The 21673-nt window shown below is 36.8% G+C and overlaps 1 protein-coding gene and 1 long non-coding RNA gene across 2 annotated transcripts in view; one reads left to right on the top strand and one right to left on the bottom strand.

The window, feature by feature from the left end:
• The window catches only part of LOC110474170 (uncharacterized), a 166518-nt gene that overhangs the window by 24975 nt on the left and 119870 nt on the right, over positions 1–21673 (bottom strand). The window contains exon 10 of the long non-coding RNA XR_014957600.1: positions 1–21673. This exon is cut by the window's left edge and continues 24975 nt beyond it; it is cut by the window's right edge and continues 13123 nt beyond it. This is a non-coding gene — a long non-coding RNA (uncharacterized LOC110474170).
• Positions 1–21673, top strand: part of UNC13C (unc-13 homolog C) — a 127380-nt gene that overhangs the window by 82268 nt on the left and 23439 nt on the right. Inside the window, exons 18-24 of the mRNA XM_085588704.1 lie at positions 8199–8325; positions 9246–9342; positions 9770–9913; positions 10902–10979; positions 13779–13856; positions 14218–14247; positions 20498–20586. Coding sequence (XP_085444830.1) covers positions 8199–8325; positions 9246–9342; positions 9770–9913; positions 10902–10979; positions 13779–13856; positions 14218–14247; positions 20498–20586 — 643 coding nt within the window. The remainder of the gene's footprint in view (positions 1–8198; positions 8326–9245; positions 9343–9769; positions 9914–10901; positions 10980–13778; positions 13857–14217; positions 14248–20497; positions 20587–21673) is intronic.

The following is a 21673-nucleotide window of genomic DNA, read 5'->3' as shown; positions in this document are numbered from 1 at the left end:
TCTCAGACAGTCCCTTAAAAGTCCAGCATTGTTTAGTACAGCTCTGCATCTGCTGGTTGGGGAAAACTTTCATCCTTTTGTTTTCTTGAGGGGTTTCTTCCCCTTATCACAGTGGAGCTGAATAATTTTCACACAGCAGCAGTGGAATGTAGGTGCTGCATCTCTTCCTGCATTCTGTGAGCTAATCACAGTGAATCCCCTTGTATTTTGGACTTCTTTCATTGAGAAACAGTAACTAATAACAGCTTTCTGGAAAAGAAATACCTTTCTTAATCAACTAGAATACAATATTTGAGTTAAAGAAAATTAACATCACCTCTGCTATCTTTAATCTTGCCCATTTTTACTAAGACACTGCTTTAAAGCTTTCCTCACACAGCAGCTTTTCTTCTCCTAGTCTCTGTTTTCTTAGGTTGAAGATTCAGTCTTTTACTTTCAGGACTGTTCCACTTATAGAGATTCATTTGTGTCTTTTTCTCCTATAGAATCTGAGGACAATTTACTCTTATGGGCAAGTGCATTAGTTCTAAACTAAACATTTGATACTGCTTCACCCCCAGGAGAATAGGATAAATCTGTTAAAACTGCTTGTTTCCACATTATCTTTTAATAAGCCTTAAGTACAATTTGCTGGGTAAGAGAGAACACCTCTCTGGTTTTGCCTTTGCAGGCAGAGCCAGATTGAGCACAGGTAATTATTTAAATGTAGCCTCACATTTATCTTCCTGCTGGATTCTTCCTGGTTTGTACTTCATTCTACTAATTGCTTGTAAAATGCATGCATGCCTGTTTGATAAGGTTTTATGCTTACTTTGCATACTAGTGATGAGGCAAAGAGCAGAGAATCAGACACATTTTTTAAAATTAAGGAATAAATAGATGGAAGAAACCTATCACAAAAATTACATTGAAGATGCAAAGCTGAGTATTCAATAGTTAGATTCCAATGCTATTGAGGTGCTCTTTGTTACCTTTATGCTGTTTTCCATCCCAGATTCAAGCATTACACTATCAAATCATAAAATCATGGAATGGTTTGGGTTCAAGGGGACCTTAAAGGTCATCCAGGTCCAACCCCCATGCCATGGGCAGGGATCCCACCCACTAGACCAGGCTGCTCGGGGCTCAATCCAACCTGGTTTGAGCACCTCCAAGGATGGGGCATATATTCTCTGTTTTGCAATTTTTATACATAGAGTTTTATGAAGGCTTAATCAATAATCAGTATAAATTGGATTCCTATATTTGCATTACTTCCTTTATTACTTCATTACTTTTATTACTTTCATTACTTTCTTTTTTTATTACTTTGAATAGATGTTGAAATACCAGTATGAAGTATTTGAAATTTCAGTCATATTATTCAGAATCAGGGCTTTAATTATCATTGTAGATCTCATATCAGATAGGATGGACTATTTCTTCTGCTTCATTCATAGCTTCCATTTCCTTACACATTCCATGGTCAATAAATATACAAAGCAAGAATTTCACCAGCAGTAAAAAGCAGTTCAGATTATTTCTCTCACTGGAAGTACGTGCTTATTCCCTTTTGTATTCAGTAGTGGCCCCATGTATCCAAGGACAGAATTTTTTCTCCAAATCTTTATTCTTTGAAAATTATCTCTTTAGTATCATGGTATGTAAATTTCAGTCTAATACAATATTGAAGGGTGACATTTATACTAAGGTTGATCTTATTCATTTACTTGTATTCCTGGTATTTTTCTTTTCTTGGCAGCAAGTAAAACAGAGCAAGTTTATGGATAATCAAGCTGCATGTCTTGCAGCTTGATAACCCATCCACTGTTCTGGAACTTTTGTGGAAGTATTTGACTTGGGAAGTAGTAATTAATTGATGAGACTAATAGGAGTAATGAGGACTAAAAATGAGCAGTAAAAAAAGCAACTGATTAATGTTAATAAAATATCAAAGTTAATTTGCCTAAGTAGTCTGAAACTTTTAGGCAATATAACACAGTGGGTAAAAAATGGTAAATGCAATGCTTAGAGTAAAAGATAGGGTAGTTTGCAGCAGGTTCATACATCCCTCATGGTCTTCCATGTTACATCTTTTAAGTAGTATAGGACATTGGTGTTTGATGCCCTTGAAGTTCCCATGAGACATTTACCTCTCCCAGGAAACCATGTACATCTCTGTCTTTTCTGACAGCAAGCAGGTGCCCCTGAACCCTGCTGCACCTGCTGTGAAATGTCAGGCAAAGCAAGCACTGAGCACACAGCCTCCTGCTTTGAGAGCTTCTCATTGAATGTAAAGGGCAATGTCACATCAGCTTTTACAGCACTGCATTAAGTCAGGGATTGATTAGCAGCTTCCACTGCAGGCAAGAAAAAAAACAAAAACAAACAACAAAAAAAACCCAGTGAATTCATTATTCCTTACCTTTCCAAATAAGACAGTCTGTCTTCCTTCCCTCAGCTCTGTTGCAGAATCACAGAATTGCTAGGGTTGGCAAGCGCCTGTGGAGATCATCCGGTCTAACCCCTCTGCCAAGGCAGGGTCACCTGGAGCAGGTGAAAATGGGAATGAGTCCAGGAGGGTTTGGAATGTCTCCAGAGAGGGAGGCTCCATGACCTGCCTGGGCAGCTGTTCCAATGCTCTGCTACCCTGAATGGAAAGTTCTTCCTCATGCTGAGATGAAACTTCTTGCGTTTTATGGCCATTGCTCCTCATCCTGTTGCTGGGCACCAGCACAAAGAGTCTGGCACCCTTCTCTTGGCACCCTCCTTTAGAAATGTATATGCATTAATGAGATACCCCCTGAGTCTTCTCCAGACTAAACAGGCCCCGCTCCTCTCCTAAGTCTCTCCTCATAAGAAAGATGTTCCTTCATCGTCTTCGTGGCCTCCACTGGACCCTCTCCAGTAGCTCCTCTATCCAGGGACAAAATATAACTCCATAGTAAGGAAATCTTTGAATAAGATCTACAATGCCTTCCTTAATTTAGGCATGTTGCCTTAATAAGTGTACTTGGTCCCTTTTTTCTTCAGTTTCCTGTTTGCACAGCTTCATCACCCCACAGAGGTGTTCCAGGTGAAGTCCATTATGTTTGTGAACTGTCCAAAGATATTTTGATGAAAATTTCCAAGTAAATGCATAGAAAAGATTGATTGTGTTAGAAGTCTGTTGTGAAGGATAAAATATATTTCTTTAAAGGAGAATTAGAGGGGGGTTAGAGATAAATATAATCGAAAAAGGAGGTAATGACAGAAGTTTTTCAGGGTTTTGTTTATTATATTCATCTTGACACAAAGAGCCCTTTCAGAAAGGTCAGTAGTATTTCACATCATAAAAACAAATGTAAATTATGCATGATTATCAATTAGTTGTGTTCTACTATCTATTTCAGTTAATAACCAGTGACTTCCATTGCCTTTAGCAAAGTACAAGAATCCTGGGATGAGATTCTAGTAGAATATAATGTTATCTTCTAAATCAGTGATGAACTTTGAGTTAAATTTTTTATTTATTTGTGGCCTGTGTGCTTTTGCATTCAAACAATCGGAGGCTTCAGATTTCTTTCAGTGGTAATGGGATTAAATCTAGAGCACTATAAGCATAAAAGAGGCTGTGGCATAGCAACCACTCCTGTATTGTGGGGAAATTGCAGTGGCACCAGGTGCATTGAACATTAACTTCTACTTTTATCCATAACAGAGGTGCATCATTCAGTGTAACGTTTCCACAGTGATTCACAGGGAGGAATACCAATGCATACACCATCCATATCATTCCTTACTGGAGCTTAGCTTCCTCTAGCTGTACTCAGTTTTGTGTTCCCAATTACCCTTCTCAATTATATGACTGCAAGTTTGGAAATAGCAGGTTTTCTGAAACAGCAGTTCTGGAAGAAATAGATAGCAGCTGGTAGTCTGTAGAAAGATTGGTAGGTAATTATTGCAAATAATATGGAATTATGTCACAATGATTGAGAATAACAGCTGAGTTTTGATGGGAAAATTTGCAGCTAATCCAAACACAAATCCTATATGCTTAGTCTCAACCATTTCTGTTTAATAAACGTAAAGCAATAGATTATATGTCAGTCAAACAAGCTAGTTATGATGTAATTAATTTGCTACACAAAAATATTCCTTATAGTAGTTATCAATCCCTGAAACATTATTTATAAAACCTGAAAACTATACAAGTTTGATTTTTTAGAAAAATCTAGTTATGTGTATGTAATAATTTGTTCATTTTTTACAGACTAATTTCCTTGCAGTTCTTGTTTGTAAAGATTTGAAATATACTTTAAAACCATATTATTAGAATCCTTCAAGCAGCTTAACTATATGTTTTTACAAAAAATATTAGCTTGGAAACTGCTGTAGAAAAAAAAATTCTCTGAGCTTTGGACCCAAATAAGGAATATCAGAGTTGAATAAAATATCAATTTGATTATCTGAATATTTAACATGCTCATCTTTTATGAAAGTTTTTAGATTACCCTTTTTTCCTTTTTTAGCAACTAATACATATCAAAAATTACATGAAAACTCAGAGTGATGTTATTACCTCAAGGTTAAAAAGTAAAAAGGATTCTGTAGTGAACAAGATTCTATCCCAGTTTGTTTAGTGATATTTTCCTTAGTGTCATGTAGATATTTCTGCTTAGTAAGTCATCTTTATAACTTTTAGTTGTTGTTTTAAGAAAATCTTCTCAGCTTTTTTCAGCAATTGCTGGGAAAATGAACAAAAACTCAAACATGATTCCAAAGTACTGTTGTTTCGTCAAAGACTATGAGGAAAGTACCTTGGATTATAATCTTTCCTATCATGTTTCTTTATAAATTTTTCCCTAAAATAACTGCTGCCTGCAATTAAATTATGTGCCAAAGACAGCATCATCAGGGCTGTGCTGATTTCATCACACACCAAGTTCTTTTGCATATATTTATGCATTCCCTGTAATAGCTTTTAAAAGCAATCTCTTCATTCTTGGGTATGCAAATAACATTGGAGCAGATTTTACTGTTTCTGTTCAGTGCTGTTGCTTACTGAAGGTCTCCTTAAGGGGGTTCCCATCTCTGTGATTTGTAGCAGTGAGATGGAACAATTCCATACAGTTTTCATTGTGGTTGCAGGTACAGTGTCTGTTGTGGAAGCACATGCGTTGTTACAGCATCACCCCTAAGGAGATATTCCCCCCTCAAGTGGCATCAACAATGTAATAAAAGTTACACTTGCTGGAACTGTAATTTCTAAAAGCACCTAAAGTGCCCCATAAAATTTATAATGTTACAGTTTAGAAAATCTTATCAGTATTTTTTCATTGATGCATGACACAGTGATACACAATATGCCAGCATGGGACTTGAACATGACCTCTTTATGAAACTTAGTAGATGAGTAGATGCTTACAAAGATATGCTGCACTATAAGGAACGTGTCAGAAAAGGAGCAGCACAATATAAAAAACAGTATCAGCATTAGGTTTGCTATACTGGAGATTTCCTTACCTAGAATCAGTTATGAGAATGTTCAGGTATTTCTGCCATCATCTCTCCAGAGAGCACATTTACACTCAACTGGCAGGTTCAGTTGCAGACTGACTCAATTGGATAATAATTTTGCAAAGCAAGAGTGGAGTTTTTCAAAAAGAGTTATATTGTGCAGCTACTACATCTGTCTTCTAGAAAGCCCAAAATGGATATGTCTGTATAGGGAAACATGGCACTAGCCTTCCTTCCAGGAAAATAGACAGAGATTTCCAGAATGCATCCAGGTATCCTGTGCTGGTTCACATTTACATTAGCTTGAGCAAGATGTTCAGAAATTAAGGAAGCAATCTATTGATCTTAATCTAAATTCAGAACACCTACAGTGATGTTGCTGCACTTTGTAACCAAAATCCATGGTTTCCATGGATAAACCCATCTATTATCCTGTTAAATATGTCCCTGCTGACTCATATGGGCACCTGTTTGTTCCATTCTTTGGTTTATATGAACAGAAGAGGTAGAGTGCATGGATACTAATGACCTCATATGTCCTGTGAAGTGTTTGCTGATGTTCTCATACATTAATGTCAGGGATTCTGGATGCATTTTTCACATATATGTAATTGGAAATAATATCCTGGGATGCTCTTTAAATATTCTCTACAAGGCATAAAAGCCTGCAGGAAAAAGTTCAATTATTCCTGAATTACTTTTGTTCTTATTTTTAATGTGTTATAAAGCTTAACCTTAAAAAGAAAATATTAGTGAATGGTATATGTAAGTTTGACCCTCCTGGACAAGTTTGCCAATTAGTGGCAGTGATTCATTTCTAAAATTGAAATAAGCATTTCCTTGGTTTGTGTACTATAGCAAACTTTTATGAAAAGCATGAATGAAAATTCATTTCAAAAATTCCATTCTTTTGAGATGCAATCTAGGATAGATTTTTAACAATGACTTAAGCAGCAGATGTGCAGTGAATTTCATAGCAATAATATAATTGTTGTTAGTGAAAGGCTGGTCTACCTCCTTGTAAGAATACCTTGTATAGAGAAGATGTTTTGTCATCTAGTTTTCTGTACTAGTTTGTGAAAAACCTGCTACCTAAAAAAAAGAAAAGATTCCTCAGAGCTATGACAGAAGGAAACATCTTTCTCTCTGTGGTCCTGTTTAATGCTAGTAACAATGATACAGTGCCGGGGAGATTTCCTACTCTCAAGTAGCGTGAAGATGAATAAATGCAGCATTTAGACAGAAATGGATTTAGTGATTTTTCTTGAGTGTGATGGAAGGGCAGTGAAGGTGAAAATGCTACTGCAATGCAAAAAAGGCAATGAAAGCCCACAGGGGCACTTCATAAGCCAGTTTGCACAAAACTTAGTAACTCACTGCATAATAAAATGCATCTGAAACATGCTGGATGGCACAGTGTGTTACTGGAGTGCTGATTTGGCATAATAATAAAACTAATAATTTCCTTCTAATGTACCTGGCTAGATCTGAAAACACAGAATATGTCATTCACGGTGCATTTTCACTGACAGAGAATCCAATGCTACGTTCAAGTGTGTGACAGAGGAGGGGATGCTCCTGCTGTTACAGAAAATTAGGTTCCCATCCAAACATATATGAGATTTATATAATGCTGTGTTGCAAAGCAAGCAGAAGTAAGGAGTAAAAAAGACGTTTGAAACTGGTAAGTTCTAAAGGCCTACTATTTACACAAGAACATTATTCCTGCTGAGCACCTGTATTAGGTAATTTTTTAAGGGAGCTGGAAAAAGAAATTACTGTTTTGCCTAGGGAAGAATGTGCAAGTGACGTGACATCTCAAACAGATGAGATCTGTGGAGATTTTAGGAAGCTGTGAGCAGTAAACAAAGGTATAATTATTCTACCCAAAACTTGTGGATACCTGGTTTCATGCTGAGGGAGAAGGAAATGAAAGATTTGAGCAAGGATAAAGAGAGAAGGAGTGGAGTTGGCCAGTTCTGCAGTGGCTGGGTGAAGAATGCAGAGCATAGCGTACAAGTTAAAACAAGGATCAAAATCCTGGAAGAAAGATGGACATTTGTTCCAAACAAATTCAATCAGACTTCAAAAATACAAAAAGTGGATACAGGTGGCTGCATGACTTGTGCCACCCACCTCCATCTGCATATTCAGTATGTGGAAAACATGAGGACACTAAGAAGGTGAAGTCCATTTCAAAAATTTCAAAAACACTTTATTGAACCATCTTTTCAACTTTTGCCATAAATCCAATGGCTGTAGAGTTGTGGAGTTTTCTCCTCTTTCTTTTTCTTAGCTCTGATAAATGCAGGTTTCACAGATTCCTGTAGGACTGGCATTTATAGCTGTTACTTCCTCTGACTATTACACAGCTATGGTTGTCTTTTCTAGCTTGACACACAAAAGCTTCTTAACAATTTTGTGACAATCAAAGAAGGATCTAAAGAACAGGAAGTCAACAAATTTGTGGTTTTTCCTCACTAGAGTGAAGAGAGGGGAGAAGCCTACTTTGTGGTTTGGTCTTTGGTTTGTTTTCTTTTTCCTAAGGTTACTCAGATCCTGAAAATTGAAACTGTGGGTATTACTACATCAAGAAAAATCAAACCAATTATGCTTTAAAATGCAAGTCCTGTATTATTATGTCACCAGTGTGCTGAGGCACAAGAATGTTATTTACTGTTAGAACACTATTAAGTGCTTTTATTTCCACTGTATTACAGAACATGAAAAGCAGCGATTATGCAAAAGCACAGATTATATGAATTTGCACTTCAAAGTGAAATGGTTTTATAATGAATATGTGCGAGAGCTTTCTGCTTTCAAGGATGCAGTGCCTGAATACTCTCTGTAAGTGTTTTGGGGAGGCTTCCACGAGTCTGGGCTTCATGCAAGGTTTATTTTGGTCAAATATTTATGCTCATGTTTGTGCAAGATCTCAAGGTGTGTAGCACCAACAACTACTTTTTTCACTTCCTTCTATTTAATTCTTCATTCTATCAAGTGAAATAGTCCGGGTATTAAATGTGCAGTTAACTATTTCATAGATTTCTACAGTTGTTGTAACTCCAGATCTTCAGAGATGACAAAATGCTTTGGTCAGAAAACATCTGAGGAAGGTATGAGATGGGGAAACAGCAGCACTATTAGTTGTAGGTCCCTGCCCTTTTTTATAATTAAATTTGGGTAAAGCTGTAATGCTAATGGGATATACTACTGAAATCATTCTTACTGGATCAGGTTAATACTCAGCTGCTGGTTTTGTTTTCACTTGTCTCCCTGCAATAAATGTATTCAGTCCTGTCCGTGTATATGAGCTATTCTTAATCCTCTGTAAGTCTGCTGGTTTGCTGAGATGGTTTGAGACCTGTTATTGCTTCAATGTTTTTAATAAATGAAGGAAAAATAAAACACAGCTGATTTATATTAAAATGAAATTACATAAAATTATTTCTTAAACAAATAAAATTAAATATTACCAAAGAGCCAGTATTGATAGAAGGTGCACACATGCCATGCTTCACTGGTAGAGAATTGGCTACTGCTAATTTTATATCACCAGGATACACCAGGGAGAGTGTTGTGAAACTGAAGCCTGAATAGCCTTTTGGTAGCTGCAGAATTTTGCTGACAAAAATTTTTCTAGGGTTGTTGGATTCTTTAACAATTACAACAGATCTAAAAACACAAGGTGCCAAGCTGCTTGGTATTATAACATTTTTCCACTTGGGATCTTTCTAAAATCTACCTAAATTGGTTTTAATTTTCAGGTGGTTTGAACCATTTGTCATACAGTGGCTGGATGAAAATGAGGATGTGTCAATGGAATTTCTTCATGGAGCACTAGAAAGAGACAAAAAAGATGGGGTGAGCCTTTACTTTTTAAAGAAGAGAATAAATAAAGTATCAAGACATATATTGTTACAAAACCAGAACTACATTTAGTCCAACAACATCCTTCTTAGACTTCAAGTGATAACAACTTTTGGGAGATAACCTTATAGAGAAATTCCTCTTCTAATTCCCTCTGCCTAAATCCTCATAGAATTAATTCCATGGTATCATTTCATTAACCTATGATGTGATTATGATGTCATAAAAGAAAAATCTGGTTTTATTTTTAAAATATTCAAAAGTATCAGAAAAGTGAAAAAAACACATTTCTTAGTAATACTAGGGAGACTTTTTTCCCTTTATTAGTTTTTATGACTCTAGGAGGAAGTTCAGGTATAAAAATTAATGAACACAGTTTTGATCTCTGAACAAATATTAACATTTGCATGTTTCTCCCTAGTTTCAGCAAACATCAGACCATGCCCTCTTCTCTTGTTCTGTGGTTGATGTCTTCACACAGCTCAATCAAAGCTTTGAAATTATTAGGAAATTGGAGTGTCCTAATCCAGAAGCACTATCTCATTTAATGAGAAGATTTGCAAAGGTAAATTAAAGTGAATTCATCTCAACTAAGCTTCAGAGAGAATGACACTGTGTTGCCATGTACTTAAAAGCTAAGTGATTTCAATGCTTTTTAGAATCAGTGTTTTTTATCTGATTGGGATCCTAAGAAAGACATGCTGTCTGTGGTTTAAGGCTGGGTTTTGTCTACTTTGTCAAAAGGGTTTGCCAGTTTGAGAAGCTCTAGCCTCTCTGAAATTTCACATTTATGCATTTTATACATATATGTATGCATCAATCCTTATCTTGCTAGGAACCAATTGCAGTTCTATTAATGGAGCCCTTCAGTGAAGTGCAATTAGCTAATTAGGCAGTGCAAGTGAAGAAAAATCAAGGTGTGGCAATAAAGTATTTTTGTTTGAAGTCTTGAGGTGGTAGTTATTCACCTGCTGCTTGATAAACTCAACCCTGCCAGCTTTCTATTTGGATAGTTACATTTCCTCACAAGCTCTGAATTTCCATTACAGTCCTGCTGGCTTTAGAAAAGTTCACATTTACTTTTAATTCTGTTCTTTGATTGCAACAATTCTCCATTTGCAGGGTTCTTATTTACATGATTATTTTAAGGTAACTCATATTGCCAGGCTTTGAACAGTGCTCCTTCTGTATTATATTTCCATTATATTTCTAATCTAAGTATTGTCACCCTGGAGGATTTTTTGAGCTTGCTACTGTTCCATTAATTATGTAGTACATTGCAAGGAGTAGAGTTTTCAATGCTTCTCAAAAACAGTACTGCTAAAATTAAACTATCTCTGCTATTGAAGATTGCTTTACAATTAGAACTACCCACCATCTGCTGTGCAGGGATTTGAAAATGTGCTCACAGGATTGTTTATATTATATGTAAAAAATATAATATGCTGTGTGTGCAAGCACCTGTACAACCTATCCTTTATACAAACCTTTTATTTTATTATTTTTGGTTTACATTATGAAATTCACCATTTAAGAGTCTTCTCCTCTTCTAGACTATCAACAAAGTACTCGTTCAGTATGCTGCAATTATTTCAAGTTACTTCAGCTCCTATTGTGATAAAGAAAATGTGGTAAGTAAGAAGCTGTGGCTTTTTTCTGCCTCAGAAATTACCTGTGACTTACTGTTACTTATTGAAAATGTAATAACTTCTCTATATGAAAAAAAACATGAATGGAGGGAGGTCAGTGTGTTTTCATAGCTGCTTACAGCAACGTGTAAAAGCTGTAGTAAGTGAAATTAGTTAAGAATTCTAGTTAATTTCAGTATTAAAGTCATAAAATAATTACAAGATGGCTACAAACGTGCCATGGTTAACAGCCTAATACTGTGGTGAACATGGTGAATCTATCTTCATCTTGTTTCTCAAAGAGAAGAAAAGGTCTTTGTTTAGGGTGTTCACTTGGCATTGCCTTGCCTCTCTGTGTCACTTTGTGCATTGGAGAGTTTCTAAGCTCCCTGTGCAGGGAGGGTTTGCAGAGGTTTCTGCTGCTCTCTGGGCTTTACCCCTGCAGAGGGGAGGAGAAAATTGTGCTGGTTTGTTGCCTCACTGCCAGAAAAGTGAGGAGTCCCTAATGAAGAACCAGATTGCCATGGACTCAGAAATAAATGAGATATGGACACTAAGGATGTTGTTGAGCAAATGGAAACATTTTCAATACTTTAACAAGACCAACGAAAAGCATTCTTGGGAACTGGCTTTTCAATATCATTGACATTCAGTCAAAGCTAGTTCTCCCATGGCAGGCAGATTATAGCACCATGTCTGTTGTATTTAATAGGGTTTTGTTTAGCTGTACCAATCTGCAGTCCGATCAATAACTGCAGCCCCATCCTCAGGCTGTTCACCTTCAATGGTACAGCCCTCAGCCCATCACAGATCTCCCTGTCCTTGTGTCTGTTTGATCTGATAATTTCAGCTGCAATAAATGTTCATCTGCATTAAAGTTGATAGAAGATACTAAAATGAATATTTTTATTATTCAAATTAGAATTTGGCCTTCTTTTTCAAGTCAACACTTTTACTTATCTTACTAAACCCTACAAAATGTGCATACAAACTGTTCAAATAGAAGCATATCAAAGATGCTTTACATAAAGGTGTTTATCTAATGTAAAAACAGCCTCTTATCTTCCACCTCCTGTCAGCATTTACAAACAAATGTGGGTGCTGGTATTGTACTTGCCACCCACTTTGTTGCATCTGTCTGATTGCCATAAACTACTGCACAGACTATTCTGAAGGGTAGGAGATAATGAAATACAATGAGAATGTTTTTAAGTAATGTTCTTTACCTGACATTAGCAAAGCTTTCATTGAGCCAAGGTAGGCTTAGGCTCTGAAAGAGCCACCTGAGCCAGCCTCAAAGGAAACTTTGAAATGGCTTTCTTGTGAAGTGTTTCTCTCATAGCTTCAGTGTATTGCCAAAGGCATTTGCATTTGTTTGGAACAAAAGGAACAAGATGTTATATTCAGCTACTTATACCTCCATCACAAATCATAATTCTCATAATTATTGATTTGTGTTATTGCAGATAATTTCCAAAATAATTAATTTGTTAGAAGTCAGGAGATAGTACAGGAAAGGAGGATACAATCTTAGTGATTATAAATTAATAGAAGGTAGATAGACAAATAGAAGTGGGGTTTGTGGATTTTTCAAGAGATGAGCAGAGAGGTGACATTTCCGCTATAAAAAGCCAGCTGCATTCTGTAGGAGGATGAGCAGCATGCTTCACTGGGAAGGAATAATCTAAGTAGTAAGAAGTTTGACCAAATTTCTTTTTCTTCTTCAGTTGAGAAGGACTCTGACGCCAAATTCCTATGACAGTAATATATTAATAATTAAAGCTAAATCATGTTATTGAGCTCATCATGCCTCAGCTCCACATTGGAACATGCTATTAACTAGACTGGTACAAATGAGTATCAATCACTGTAATCATGCCATCACCACCTTGTTGTCTGGAAAAAAGTATACCTGTTTTATTGAAATGCATTTCCTCAGTGTCTAAATGAATCCAATCACACACTAGAGCACACTGGCCTTGGCCAGCCACAGTTCTTTTAGTAAGTGTTGTCCGATTGCTTCATCTGCACCATAACAAACCAGTGTATTAAGTCATCTATGTACACAAGATTCTAGTAATAGATTTTCTTCATGATTTTTGTAACTAGCTCCTTATTTTTATTGATGTTTTACTTTTAGCCTTATATGAATACAGAAATTGCTGTCTTTTGCACAGTATTCTGCCTTTAAAAAATTAGCTTAAACAGCAACATTTCTAGACTAAAATAATATGATTACAGAGTTCTATTGCCTAATTTATTCACTAATTTTTCAAGTAATGCAAAAATGCATATTTCTAAAATATTATTCTGTTATAAACAAAACTGCCTCTTGATTTATTTAAATACTTAAGCATCAGCCATTATCTGGGTTACAGTGTTGTCACAGTTTTCTGAAAAGACTGGGTCTAGCAAGCAGTGTGGCAAGCCCTTTCCTGCAGCCAGCTGTCACTGCCAAAGCACCATGGTAATTGTTGCCTCTGCTCTCTACTGGACAAGGATGTGCTACGTGCATTAATCCACCAGATGTAACTGTTGTAGGTGTGACTAGAAATTACCTGGGATAGCTCAGGATGTGAAATTCTGGAATCTGGAACCTGTCCAGCTGATGGGGAGATGGAATCCAGTTCCCTGTGGGGCAGCACTGTTCTTAGTGGGCTAGAGAAGAGTCATTTAAAGAGTTGCATGCGTGAAGATGGTCTTAGAAATCTTTTCCAACCTTAATGTTTCTTTAATTCTATGAATGTAGGGCTGCTGAAGAATTGGTTGTGCACAGTCTCACGTTTGATGTTCTCTCTGTAGGCCTGTATCTTAATGAACAACATTCAGCAATTAAGAGTCCAGCTTGAGAAAATGTTTGAGTCCATGGGAGGGAAGGAGGTGAGTCATATCTGTTTCCTGGTTCATTCAAAGTTCCTTAGAGATCATTAGCACCATGTTTGCAACCTAGTCAAAGCTTTCACTTCTACTTGGAAAGAAAATCAAAATGCTTTTAAAAAAAAGTCCGCAAGACCTATTTACTGTCCTAACAATACTGGAATAACATAACTATTTCACAGACACATGCTAATGATCTGTAATTTTTTTATCAGCACTGGGTGTTCTGTGTTGCAGTCTGTAGTGCCAGCTTTATTTTAATGTTTGAATTGGACTATACTTTGCTTTTTTTGTATTGGTACGTTTTGTCTGTAATGTGTCATTGTCTTTGTCTAATGCCTTTGACTTGCAATCCACTGAGCAGAAGAAAGAAGGAGAGAGATTCTCTTATGAGGTTTGTGATAGTAAGCATCTTTTATTATTCCTGACCATATTTTCTAAGGCTGAAAACAGTCACATTTTCTACTTATTTCCATTGATGCATCTGTGTAATTCCCTATGATCTAAAATAAAAAAGAGCTATGCTTGGGCATTCAGTTGACACTAAACTGAAAAGTTTCACTACGCAGATAGTGCAATACCCTTTCAAAGTTTAAAAAAATCTATAAAACATTTTAAGTGCACTTTTCAGTATCTGAGGGCCTGCTTGTATTCAAGATACCATTTCACCAAGATCTGTTACTCAACAGTTCAAAACATCCTCAGCTTTACTCTCTTTTTCATATCAGAAGATGTAAAAGAGCCTGAAGTCCTGTCCAACAGTAAAAGGACGTAAACAGTGCTTCAATACCTTACAGACTGTAGTCTTTCACTGTTCTGAATCATGATGAAGAAATTAACTATCTTCAAGCCACAGAAAAAATCCTGTCTACTTGTTGAGAAGCAATGTTTAGAACATGAATATCCTATCCATATTATCAGTAGCTGGCTTTAAAAAGTAAGTTATGCATACATCATCCTTTTCTTCTTGAGGCTGTAGCTTGATAGATTCTTAAACTTTTGATCTAGTGTGGCCACACTAAATGAAGAAAACTGGAAAACACAGCATTTCATATTTCCACAACCACAGTAGGACCCTACAGAGCTGAGATGAGTCCCCTATGCCATGCCAGGAACTGAAGCCTCCAGATGACCCTGCAGAGTCACTCCAGGGTGTGGAGGGTCTGCTGAGCCAGGAACAGCTCCTTGAAGCTGCCACAGCAGAAATACCTCCTGAGATAACAGGAAATAAACTTCTGCAGCCTTGTCACTGCAAATTTCCTACCAAACTTTGAAAAAATATATTCATCCAGAAGTGGCTGCTTTTGTGATTCTTATTATACCCTTTTCTCTCTCTGAATATTACAAGTAATCTTTCCCCATGCTTTTGTGTTCTGGGCAAAGTACTTCTGTATTAGGTCTTGGATCTGAACTTAATTTTAAATGTCATGATTCATGAAAACAGATAAATGTCTATAAATTGGGATAATGACAAGGGCAGAGGAAAGCTGAGCCACATTTTATATCTATTTCTGTCAAATTATTTTCAACCAGAATATTTGCTTGAATCTCTAAAATGTCCCCTTTTACACAAGAAAATACTAGTTTTTCATTCGCTCCTAATTCTTTATATAATAATTTTTTTTAAAATTATGAGTTTTTCATAGCAATTTTCTTTCAGAAGTTCTTATGACTTCTCATGCTTTTTGGTTCCTTTTGATGTTAATGAGAATGAATTATTAAGGTTGTTACAGTATCAAAGCAGAATTTCCTACAAATATGGTGCAACATGCAACCCACGGAGACATTTTGGATCTATTTTTCCATAATCCCTTCATTAGGTGTCTTAAGTACATCTCTGATTCACAGTCTAAGAGAAAAGCTGTTAAAAATACATTCAGACTTTTAGGGCAATTTCTTGAAGAAAAGTACATTCATGTTCAATTTTTTTTAACCCATATCAAGATGCCACTAAAATGATTGTCCTCCGGTTCAAATAGTTATTCCCCTCACTATTCCAAAGGCACAACTGCTAATGGCCAATTTGGCTTATTGAACTGGCACTTATAAGAAACAAAGCCAGCAATAAAATCTGTAAGCAGTTTCCTTGAAGGGAAAAAACAGTTTAATATTTCACTTGTGGAGGGCATAAAAGTCAGATGATTTTCAGCAAAATAATGAGACCTATTTCAGTTGAAGCAAAACTAATTCTAAGAAAAATTAAATGCTGTTAATCTCCTCAGTGTCACACTGTGAGCAGTATGTCTTTCAAACTGTGCAGTCAAAATAACCACAATCAAGCAGCAGTCCCTCTGTTCAGACTAGGCTTATTGCACATTGCAGGCAGGGAGCTCTATAAATAGAGAAAAAACTGATTTCTCAGATCTCCTACCATTAAAATAAAATAGTCTGAACAAGATGAGCTTCTTTATTAACTGTCCTCCTCTACTGCAGCAAAGCAGGGAGGGTGCTTACAAATCATATCAATGAGAACAGTCTGCCATAAGAGAGAGTAGTAAAGTGCATCCAACCCACTGTTTATTTGGTTCTTTGTAAATCAAGTCCAAAAACATGGGAACAGATCATCATCATAGAATTTTGGTTTAGCTCCTGTTTGTTTCATCTAAAATGAATGAATATATTTACACTAAATATTTCTTTGTCTGACAAGCTAGAAACTGATAAAAGAGAAAGAAGAGAAGCCAATGCTTGTGTTGCTTTACACCAGATGACAGAACATGGCAGAAATGAGTTACAGTAATTAGGATCAAAAACAGAGGTGTAAAGCAAAAGGGGGGTGTTTACGTATGACAATATTATATTAACTGTACATAAATCATAGTAACTCTTTGGTAAATTCAATTCCAGCTTTAAATATGAAGCTTAGGAATTCCTGTAGGAGTCTATATGTGGCCTTAAAGTCTTTGATGGTGTGTCAGAGGACCAGACTTCAGCAGAATAGTTCTGTGCACTCAGAGCAGTGGCAGCCAACCATCTCACACCTCACTCTCCCAAGGGTGTGGGTGGAGGAAGGGAGATGTCTGTCAGAGACAGAAGGAACCACTAAAGTGATGGAGCTGATAAATACCTGTATCTTTGCCAGATATACAGAAAACATGTAAAACTATTTTCTGAACAGAAGTAACCAGGTGGTCCCATTAGGAAACCATAAGTAATTAGACCTGTGAAATTGCAGATAAATGGGATTCAGATTAGAGAGGTTCCATTTAACTCATGCAAAAGTAATTTGCATCTCTGTAGTTTCCTGCAGAAACACCACCAAATTTGCCATTAACAAGATTATGTCCATACTAGCACACATTAAATTACAACAGGAAAATACCTCAATCTAACACACTGAAAGCAGCCAAACTCATCAGATTTTTAACCCTTTTCCAAGGCTTGTCTGTATAAAAGAATTGGCGGCTTTAGATAGGCAGAATTTGGAAACTATGATGTTCAACTATTTCTTATTTTCTCAGCTGTTCAGCAAATGTGTTCTCAGTTTTTGTGTAGCATTCAGAAAAAGTCAAATTACTAATTATCTCTTTGATAATGCATAATCAATACATCTTATGTAGTGTGCCTAGATTTATGAGTATATTCTCTTGTGGGTAAAAATTAATTCTGCTATTTAAGATCATGATAAAATAACATAAATGCGAGCCTAGAAAAGCCAAGAATATTAAGAATTGATTTAAAAGAATAATTTGCACATTATTAATGAAATAAGCTTGCTCCTTTATTTTGAAACCTGAGCAACCTACCCCGATGTATTTTAAGGTTAGGCCACACATGCTGGGAACTGTAGATGGAATCCAGAATACAATTGTCCAAGGGATAAATGTGTTGTCTTTTCTCTTTTGTTGCTTAAATTTGATATGGTACACTAATGACATTCATGGCTGGGATTTATTTTTTTCTTCCCAAAATAATCAGGCTCAAGTAGAGCTTTTTTCTTTTATTTTCCTGAAATATGTTTAGGGAATTTTGTTAGTTTTCATTCCTCCTTCACCAAACTCTATGAAGCAAATGAAGAGGAAAAAGAGAAGTCCCCAGTACCATAAATACTTCATTTTCATGTCTGTATCTCCCTCTGTGACATCATCTCGGATGCTGATCAGCATTGCCTCTCACTTCCATGCTCCCATCTTAGCTCTGCCATATCAGGAAGAGGAAGAGGTCATGCTCTGGCACATTTGGATGATGCCTGAGGGCAAATCATTAGCACATAGAAGGCACATGATAAAAAAAATGAAAAGTGCACATTTTACTTCTGGTGAGACACCCAAATCACCATATTTTCCAGTACCTAGAGAGAAGTAGCATTTACAACTCTTGCTGACATCTTCTCAGTGATGGCAGGATGGCCAGGTGTGGCACACCTGCCCGGGCAGCCCGCATACCTCTTTGTGTCAACTCCCTGTGCCACCTCATCGACAGGCATGAGCATGTGCACACACAGCGCTGGGGGTCCTGCCAGATGCCTCCAGCTGTGCACACACAAACTTGTTCCTGCAATTTGTGAGCACAAAGCCTCTAAAATGTTTAACAGTTGCATGCACCCTTCTATAATGTGTGTAATATCCACAATCTGGCTTTAGCATTTAATCCAATTTTAGCTGGACTAAATTCAATTCCAGGTGAATTTAGCAGATACTTTGTGTTTTCTGGTTATCACCACAACCTGTGATAGAAAGTAACTACATTGACCTCTATAGGCCGGGTATCAAGGTGATTCTCTTAGTTTGTGCATGATCTTCTGCTTGCCTGTTATTTTGTGTTTTCCTTGACATGTATCGTGTTCAGTGTGAATGCTTGTGTGTTCAGTGTTTGTTAATGTTTATATTCTAGAGGTCTTTAATTTGGGGTGTGTATGTATCCCTCCAGAGGAGACAGTATAATTCCCTAGTGATATGCATTTCCTGGAAAAATCTTTGCCTTTGATAGCAAAGTCTTAATTTGTTTACTAATAAAGACATTGCAGTAAAATTAGCTTTTTAATTCCTGCTCTTCATATGAAGGAAAGCAATCACTTTAAGTGTACGAACTGTCAAAGTATATCTGTCAGGGACATTACTAACATATACAGAAGCAACAGAAATTCTCTCAATGCAAAGTAATTCAAAACTAAATCAGTAAGTAGTCACAGTAAGTACTTATAGTAATAAGTAACATATGAGCTTCTCATGTTGGAAAATAACTACATAACCCTGAGTACCTTCTAAAGCAATGTGGCAATTCCCCCTTATCACCTATTTCAGGTTCTTGTCAAAACCTGTAGTGAAAATCTTGGGTTTTCTATTATTTTGACCCACACATAACCTCTAAGGAGATAAAGGATGGTCTAAGATTAAAACACAGTAGATCATTGGATCTATTTCAGTTTGTTTTGCTGTAGAATTCCTGTGGAGTCTCAAGTAAATTATCAAGTGTGGTGCAACAACTTCCCCTTGTCTCTGAAGTGAGATTAAAAGAACTGACCTGCTGCACCAGAGTGCTCTGAAGCACCAGAGGAAAAATAAGCACCAAACACTACTCATGCAGTTGAAAGACAGAAAAACACAAATAGAAACAGCCCTGATTATGTATTCTAAATGTGCAGTGTCCTTTGAAATTGTCAGAAGGTCTGTACCTGACCTTGCTGCAGAACAGAGTCCACAAATTAAGGGTTATCATTTGAAATCATTCCTTAACACTGTGATGTAGACAGCTGAAAGACCTGGAACATCAGCTATTAATTCAAATTCAGCTGTTGATCCTGATGATCATCTGTCATATCCCAGAATGGGCTGTAACTATTTTTCCTGAATGCTAAAGATCAGGGGAAAAAAAACCCTATTATTTCTTATTTGAAAAAGCATCCATAGCAAATTAACAAGTCAATAAATAAATCAATACCAATAGGGTACCTTTTTGATTAAATATCTGTGCATGTATCCTCATCCCTGGAAATGTAAAAATGTATTTCTCCCCTGCATTAATTTTTCTTCCTATGTTTAGAAAACCTGTATCAGAGCATCAGAATGTGTTGCTCTCTGCTTGAATTTTATTTGCCCTAATGGCTTTTAGAAAGAGCAGTACTGAAATTTGGTAGAGTCCCTTCCCATATCCTCTGTCAGTAGAATTGGCATGGATATTCTTCAAGATTTTTTTTCAGTCCTGGCCTAATTTTACACTGCATTATGGAAACATATGAAATATGAAAACAATTTCAATGCAAATCACAAAACAAAATACCAACCATAGTGAAATGTACAAAAATAATGAAGGCATCTGCATTACTATTAACACGAGCACTGACTTTTCCTGCATCCTTCTCTTGGTGTGCCTTGTTGAATACTACTGGCCTGATAATGGCAGCTCTCTCCTTTGTGACTGCCAACACAGTTTCCACAATCCCACAGAAAGTCATTTTTCAATGGCACAGTTTTGATTTCTGATATAAATATTCCCTGCTGTAATCAAAATTTTTTTTAATTTATTTTAATGGTAATTGTATTTCAAGGCCTACTAAAGCAAGTCTGTGTCGCAACAGGTGTTTCCACATTTGGTTTTCTATACTGCAGTGTATCTTTGCACATAATTCCTAATTCCTTGATTGTAATGGAAACCCCAGAAAACTAGTGTATAAATAAAATACAATGTTATTTATTTCTTTGCAGCTGGATGCTGAAGCTAGTGTTGTTCTAAAAGAACTTCAGGTGAAACTTAGCAATGTATTGGATGAACTCAGTGTAACATATGCTGCAAGGTAACAAACCCATTTTCTGCAAACCTTAGAGGAATATTCCTGTTCAAAAAACCTCCCTCATTGATGAAGTCTGGGTGGTTATTTGGATGTCCTGAGGCATGGCTTGCTTCTGCCCTGATGGACTGGTGTGCATTTCTGTGTGTGTGTGTGTGTGTGTGTGTGTTTAGACTCTGAAAGAAATAACAGCAACCTTGCTGTAAAGACAACTGAACATCATCTGTGGGCATGAACATGTTACAGAGGTGAGGCTGATGGCTTATTTCTGCTTTTTGGAAAGCAAAGTCACTGGGTTTTTTTGCCTGATGCTATGTTAAACTTTCCTCTCTGACCATGTTTATTTTACTTCCTGAGACTGACAGCTTTTTCCAAGTGGGCTGCTTCAACCAGGCACATCTGCCTGTGTTTAACCTGCTTCAGGTGGTCATTGTGCATGGCCTTCTTGGGTCATTTGCTTGCCTGTGGCTCTTCAAAAATTGTCTATTGAGCCTTACTCTCAAAACCTTTCATTAATCAGAGTGCACACTGCAGTCCTGAATATGTATGGTGCTGTGCCAGCAGTGGTTGTGGTACAAGAAGTAGCAAGTTACTTTTACTTCAAGTTAGAAAGAAATCTAAGGAAGAGGGATTAGTGGTACTCATTAAGCAAAGTTTGTAGTTGCTTATTTAATCCATTGATGGGCAGTGTGGGTGGACAGTCTGTTTTTTTCTCTGTGCTTAGTTTGCTGTATTGTCTTGCTGTACTTTTGCTCCCAGGCTCTGCTTCTCGGATCATTGACAGTGCATGAATATTATTTCTTTCCAGGGCTTCTTTCTGAATGAGCCAACTAGGTTTCTGCAACAGCAAACCCAGAACAGCTCAGTGTAGGATATGCTTCAGACAGCTAGAACATTCCTCATGGGTTAGTTTACTGCTTGGGTCTGTGAGGTTAACAATGTTGGAAAGATGTCTAACGTCAAGAAAGGCAATGCATTATTTTGGCTTTTGTTGGAGGGAGGGACTGGTCCCAAGAATTTCCATGAGCAGTTTCACAGCTGCCTCATGTTGATATTGTCTAGGGCTTTAAAGTGTGTAGGCAAGTGTACTTCT

This window comes from Lonchura striata, chromosome 10, assembly GCF_050655825.1.
Source record: "Lonchura striata isolate lonStrDom1 chromosome 10, ASM5065582v1, whole genome shotgun sequence".
NCBI classification, from domain to species: Eukaryota; Metazoa; Chordata; class Aves; order Passeriformes; family Estrildidae; genus Lonchura; species Lonchura striata.
This window is presented reverse-complemented; position numbering and strand designations above follow the sequence as displayed.